General features: G+C 67.7%; 1 protein-coding gene across 1 annotated transcript; it reads right to left on the bottom strand.

Moving 5' to 3' along the window:
* On the bottom strand, positions 1–6,083 carry RORC (RAR related orphan receptor C). The gene is made up of 10 exons (XM_064175928.1): positions 6,071–6,083; positions 4,536–4,621; positions 4,029–4,170; positions 2,709–3,053; positions 2,265–2,386; positions 2,033–2,165; positions 1,324–1,431; positions 1,135–1,245; positions 558–667; positions 1–232 (listed from the first exon to the last, which is right to left on the bottom strand). Exons 1-10 carry the CDS (start codon positions 6,081–6,083, stop codon positions 77–79), a joined length of 1,326 nt encoding a protein of 441 aa, XP_064031998.1. The 3' UTR covers positions 1–76.
* Between the last annotated feature and the right edge of the window lie 808 nt (positions 6,084–6,891).

The raw sequence follows: 6,891 nt of genomic DNA, 5'->3' as shown, positions 1-6,891 counted from the left end.
CATCTCCAGGTGCTGCAGCACCCCTGGGCGTTGGCTCCTCCACGGACGGTGCCAGCCGCGGGCGGGCGCTGGGGGCTCAGCGGGCGCCGGCAGGGGGCTCGGTGTCGGTGAAGAGCTCTCGGTAGAGCGGGGGGAAGGCAGCTGGCAGCAGCCCCGGGTGCAGGCGGTGGAAGGCCTGGAGCTGCTCCAGGTGCTGGGAGCAGAGTGCCCGGAGCCGCCCTGCCGGGGGCAGCTGTGCCAAGGGGCACAGGAACAGGGTTAGCCCCAGCTGGGCAGGGCCTGGGGGCCTGAAAGGCAACTCCCCCCCCCCCGCGATGATCAATTCCTGCGCTCTGTGACCTGAAATCACCACACAGCTGGCAGCAGATGGTGGGAAATGGGATCTGGGGATCAGGGATCCCCCCGGTCCAGCCTCTGCCCCTCACCCACCGGGGCAAAGCAGGGCAGGGGCTGGATGCAGACTGCCAGCTGTGACAGGGACACGGTGGTCACACTCCTGGCATAGAGGGTGGCACACCTGGAACTGCCCCCTCCCGCTATGGTGTCCCCAAGCTCACCCTAGCCAGCAGCCCCTCCCGCTGCGTCCGGCGCAGCAGCAGCCTGAAGGCCACCTCCAGGTGTCCCTGCAGCGCTGCGACCTTCGCCTGCTCCTGCAGCCACGGGCGGCCTGCGGACAGCGAGCGGCTGTGGGCACAGGGACCCGCCCGGGGGCAGGCAGGGACAGGGGCAGACCAGCCTGGGGGCAGGGACACTGGGGACAGAGTGGGGACACTGGGCACAGGCAGGGTGGGGACACTGGGCACAGGCAGGGTGCGGGCACTGGGCACAGGCAGGGTGCGGGCACTGGGCACAGGCAGCGTGGAGACACGGGGCACAGGCAGGGTGGGGACACTGGGCACAGGCAGGGTGCAGGCACTGGGCACAGGCAGGGTGGGGACGCTGGGCACAGGCAGGGTGCAGGCACTGGGGACAGGCAGGGTGGGGACACTGGGCACAGGCAGGGTGGGGACACTGGGCACAGGCAGGGTGCAGGCACTGGGCACAGGCAGGGTGGGGACACTGGGCACAGGCAGGGTGCAGGCACTGGGGACAGGCAGGGTGCGGGCACTGGGCACAGGCAGGGTGTCCCCTCACTGGCGTTGAGGAGGACGAGGGCGCAGAGGAAGGCCACTTCGCTGTCGGAGCAGTGCAGGGCGCAGAGGCTCTGGGCGAAGTCGAAGATGGAGCTGATCAGATCGTGGCAGCCTGGGAGGAGCTTTTTGTCACCTGCTGCCCCCCGCCGTGTGCCCTCCCTGCGCCCCCCCGCAGTGCCCCCAGCCCTACCCAGTGCCCGGAACAGCTCAGCGCCGCCGTACTTGCCCTCGAAGAAGACCGTCCGGTTCTCGGCGTTGAAGGCTCGGCACATGCCCACCAGCACCACCTCCATGGCACCTGCCACCACCCCCTGCTGTCACACTCGCTGGGGACACATTCGGCACCATCCTGGCGCCGCTCAGCATGGGCACTGTGCCCACGCAAACAATGTCACCAGGTCTGGGACTGGCACCGCAGCAGGACCCGAGGGAATGGCACCACCCTGGGTGATCCTTGGGCACTGTCACTGTCCCAGTGGGATACAAGAGATTGCCACCTCCCTGGTGGGGTTGTTGTGGCATTTGGGCATTGGCACCTCTCTGGTGGGACCCCATGGGAGTGTCACCTCCCCAGTGGGCCTGAGGTGGTCCTTGGGGGACTGTCACTTTCCCAGTAGGCGCATGGCAGTGCCACCTCCCCAGTATGGTCAGGGCGGCCTTGGGCACTGCCACCTCTCTGATGAGACCAGAGCACCCCAGTGCCTGGGGACACAGGGACCAGGGAGGTAGGGACGAGGAGAAAGGGTGGCCCTGGGGCAGGGGACAAGGGGACAAAGTGATCCTGGGGCTGGGATGGCCTTGGGGTGGGGACAAAAGGACATGGCAGCCCTGGGACTGGGAAGAGGGTGGTAAGGTGGCCCTAGGCTGGGGCCAGAGGGGCAGGCAGGGGGTGCCCATACCGGCCTTGAGGAGCACGATCTGGTCGTGCTGGCAGAGGTCCATGAAGCCCTGCAGGCGCTTGGCGAACTCCACCACGCGCTGGATGGCCTCGGTCAGGCGCCCGGCACAGCGCTGCCACATCTGCGCCATGGACTGCGGCACCAGCGGGCACCTCAGTGCCACCGCCACGCCACAGCTCCGCCGCAGCCCTCAGCTGGCCTCGGGCTGTCACCCACCCGCTGCTGGCCTCACCTGGCGCTGGTAGGCACAGACCTCCTGGCTGGAGAAGGTGTCCCAGCGGCGCCGCTGCAGCTCCTCGGTGCGCAGGGCACAGGTCTCCAAGTAGGACTTGAGGACGTTCTGGGTCAGGCTCTCTGTGGGGACATCGAAGGGGGGGGGAGGGGACACAGGGGCTGGGGGACAGGGAAGGGCAAGGTCCCACCAGCACCCAGTGCCCAGTGGGAACAGAGCCAGCTGCAAGTCTTGAGCACCCAAGGGTGGTAGAGGAGGGTCCTAGCACCACTGAGCACCCATAGGTCATACAGGAGGGTCCAACCATCATTAGGCACCCATGGGTGGTAGAAGAAAGTCCACCCATGATTGGGCACCCATGGGTGATAGGGTCAGGCCCAGTACCACTGAGCACCCAGGGATGCTGGGGTCAGGTCCCAGCACCCCTGAGCCCCCAGGACTCACCAATCTCCACACCACAGGCTGTGGGTGGCTCCAGAAGGACGCTGGCACCAGGCTGGGGGGTGCAGTCTCTCCTGTCCCTGTCCCCATTTGTGTCCCTCTTGGTCCCCTCCAGCCGCCCCAGCTCCATCTCCACCGTGGGACCAACCCTGGCCCCGGTGCCGCCGTGCCGGGTGCCAGGACACCGCTGGGTGCCGGGGGGGCTGAGGGGGTGCGGGTGGCAGCCTGGCAGCCCCCCAGGGGTAAGCTGCGTGCCCTCGGCCGCCTGCTGGCGCTGCTCCAGCTGCTGCTGCACCTCCAGCTGCAGGCGGTCCCGCTGCGACTTGGACATGCGACCGAACTTGACGGCTGCGGGGACACGAGAGGACACTGCGGGACGCTGCGGGACACTGCGAGACGCTGCGGGACACTGAGGGGCACTGCGGGACACTGAGGGGCACTGCGGGACGCTGCGGGACACTGCGAGACGCTGCGGGACACTGAGGGGCACTGCGGGACACTGAGGGACACTGCAGGACTCTGTGATACTGAGGGACACTGAGGGGCACTGCGGGACACTGCGGGACTCTGTGACACTGAGGGGCACTGCGGGACACTGAGGGACACTGCAGGACTCTGTGATACTGAGGGACACTGAGGGGCACTGAGGGACACTGCAGGACTCTGTGATACTGAGGGACACTGAGGGGCACTGCGGGACACTGCGGGACTCTGTGACACTGAGGGGCACTGAGGGACACTGCAGGATGCTGAGGGACGCTGCGGGACCCTGTGGCACTGAGGGGCACTGTGGCACTGGGTGCCAGCCATGCCTGCGGTGGCCACGCGTGACGCTGGTGCCACGTGTGTCAGGCGTGTGCATGCCGTGGGCCCTGCTGGCCGTGACCTAGATAGTGGCGTCCTGGTGGCTTCGGGGCCTCACGCGTGGCACTGCCACCCTCCCGCTTCCTCTGGGCGTACTCTCGGGCCCCCTGCTTCCTCCTGGGGACATCGAGGTGCACACAGTGCCCAGCGGGGCACCAGAGGGGGCACCGGGGGTGGGGGGCGGGCGTGGGTTCAAGGCAGCACCCAGGCCAGGCTGGGGTGAGGAGGGCACCTGGATCATGGGGTGAGGGCACCCAGTTATGGGGAGGTGCACCCGGTGAAGAGGTGAGGAAGGGGCACGCAGGTGCGGGCTGCACCGAGCTCTGGGGTGCACTCAGATCGGGGGGGCGGGGAGGGGGACACACAGATGCACCCAGTTTAGGGGGGGAATGCACCCAGGTGTGGGGCGCGGGCAGGAGTCCGGGGGCGCAGGCGGCGGCAGGCGGCGCTGGGACCCACCGCTGCGGGACATGCCCAGGCGCAGGCACTTCTGCAGGCGGCAGTGCGGGCAGCGCGTGCGGGAGCTGCGGTCGATGGCGCAGTTCTGGCCGCGGCTGCAGGCGAAGCTCAGGCGGCTCCGCTCGCTGCGGCGGAAAAAGCCCTGCCCGGCACGGGGGGGTGCATTAACGGAGGCAGCCCAGCCCCCGCCTCCACCCGATAGCCCCTGGGACCCCTCTGACACCTCCCTGACAACCCTCAGCACCCCCTGACAACCCCTGGGACCCCCCCAGCACCCCCTGGTAGCACTTGGGTCCCCCCCCAGTACCCACCCTGATACGCCCCCAGCACCCTCTGGGACCTCTCTGACACCCCCTGGGACCCCTCTGACACCCCCTGGCACCCTCTTACCGCCCCTTCAGCACTCCCACCCCCCCCCCCGCCTCCCCTCCGCCCCCTTGCACCTCTGTCCCTGCCCGGAACTCCCTGCTCCCCCCCCCCCCCGTGCGGCGCCAGTGCCCCCCGCACCTTGCAGCCCTCGCAGGTGATGACTCCATAGTGCACCCCCGAGGATTTGTCCCCGCAGATCTTGCAGGGGATCACCTCGATGTGTGCTGGGGGGGACACAAGAGATGTTGGGTGCCCACCCGGGGGACATCACACACGCGGCCCCCCCCCTTCCCCCCCCCGAGGCTCATGTGGCAACGCCACTCATGTCCTCGTCTGTGCCCCCCAGCTCAGGGGTCCCTCCCTGTGGGCTCAAGTGTCCCTTCTGGCCTTAGCCAGCACCTGGGGGGCTCAGGTGTGTCCCCTCCATGTCCCCCAAGTCCCCTCTGGGGTCACCCACGCTCAGGTGTCCCCAGCAGGTCCCCTCACACCCCTGTGGGGACCAAGTGTCCCTCACGGGTTCTGATGTCACCGCCCGAGCTCAGGTGGCCACCAGGGGCTGGCGGTGGCCCCTGCAGGGTCACATCCCCCTCTAGGTGACCTCCCTGTGTCGCTTTGTCGACCCCTCCCAGCCTCCCCAAGACCCTCCGTGTCCTGCCCAGGGTCACATCTGTCACCCTGTCCCCCACGAGCACCGATGTCCCCTGAGGTCCCAAGTGTCACCAACCGGCTCTGGTAGCACCCGTGCCCCCCACCCCGGTCCCCTACAGGCTCTGGTGGCCCCAGCTGGCCCCGGTGCCCCCAAAGCACCCATTGGGTGCCCCCCGGTCCCCCTCAGTGGCAGGGACCTGCCCAAACCACAGCGGCGAAGCCACAACTGGGACACAGCCACACCTCGCAGGAAGGCACTGGCACAGCCCAGCACAGCCCAGCGTGGCACCAGTACAGCCCAGCATGGCACTGGCATGGCTCTGGCACTGTAATGGCATTGGCACAGCCCAGGCCAGCATGGCACTGGCATGGCTCTGGCACTGCAATGGCACTGGCACAGCCCAGCCCAGCATGGCACTGGCACGGCTCTGGCACTGCAATGGCACTGGCATGGCCCCAGCACAGCCCAGTGTGGCACCAGTACAGCCCAACATGGCATTGGTACAGCCCCGATGCAGCCTGGCACATCCCTGGCATTGCAGTGGCACAGTAGTGGCATGGTGCTGGTGTGGCATGGCACTGGCACAGCCCAGTATGGCACCAGCACAGCCTTGGTGTGGCACTGATACGGCTCCAGCACAGCCCAACACAAACCCAGCATGGCACTGCTACATCTCGGAGCAGCCCCAGTGTGCCCTCAACACAACATTGGCATGGTCCAGCACAGCTCCAGCATGGCCCTGCCATGGCCCCAGCATGGCACTGGCACAGCCTAGCATGTTCCCAGCATGGTCCCAACGTGGCACTGCCATGGCTCAACCTGGCATCACCACAGCCCAGAAAGTTCCCAACACAGTGTGGCATGGCCTGGCATGACTTGGCACATGCACAGTACCCTGAAGCCCTGGGAGCCCCCTCCCATGCCAACATCCCTCACCCCCTGTGTGCACACTTATACATGGGCACAGGCATGTGGGGGCACACATGTCCACTCCATGCCCACATGTGCCCACACATCCACTCACGTGTCCACTCCATGCCCACTCTGTACCCACTCCATGTCTGCTCCCACACCCACACATGCCCACTCCCACTCCCACGTCTCCACTCCATGCCCACTCCATGTCCACTCCCACACAGGACCACCTCCACACATGCCCACTCTGCGCCCACTCCCAGCCCCCAGCCCCACTCTGCACACGCGTGTCCACTCCTCCTCGCACGTCCTCACCCCTCCACGTGTCCAGCTCCCCCCACACGTGTCCGGTCCCACACGTGTCCACCCCCTGCCTCCCCGAGCGTGTCCACTCCCGCACCTCCTTTTCCTCCCCAGGCCGAATCCGCTTTGTCAGCGTTTTCCACCCGCCCCACTTGCGGCCCCCAGCCGCAGCCCGCACATCCGGCACCGGCACCGGGCACCGAGGACCCCCCCACGGTGGGAGTGGGGCCCCCGCGAACGGAGCTCGGTGCGTCAGCTCCGCGCCCCGGAGCCCGCATTAGTCAACGGTGCCGGCGGCTGCCGGGAAGCGCTTTCTGTGCTGCTCCTGCCGGGAACCGGCGGCGAGAGGTCGATGAGGTCTCCCCGGTGCCACCTACATCCCCTGCGCTCCCACGGTACCCACCTGCCCCCCGGGGCCCTGCGTGCCCAGCCTGCAGAGTGAGCACCCAACGGGACCTGGCAGATCCAGCAGCATCCACTAGGACCCGACGGGACCTGCCCGACCCAACAGCACCCAACGAGACCTGCCAGGACCCGCCAGGACCCACCAGGACCTGGCAGCACCCAGCAGCACCCAGCAGGATCTGTCAGACCCAGCAGAACCCCACAGGCCAAGTAGGACCCATC

The sequence above is a fragment of the Pogoniulus pusillus genome, chromosome 43, assembly GCF_015220805.1.
Source record: "Pogoniulus pusillus isolate bPogPus1 chromosome 43, bPogPus1.pri, whole genome shotgun sequence".
In the NCBI taxonomy this organism is placed as follows: Eukaryota; Metazoa; Chordata; class Aves; order Piciformes; family Lybiidae; genus Pogoniulus; species Pogoniulus pusillus.
The sequence above is the reverse complement of the archived record's forward strand: the minus strand, read 5'-3'. Positions and strand labels throughout refer to the sequence as shown.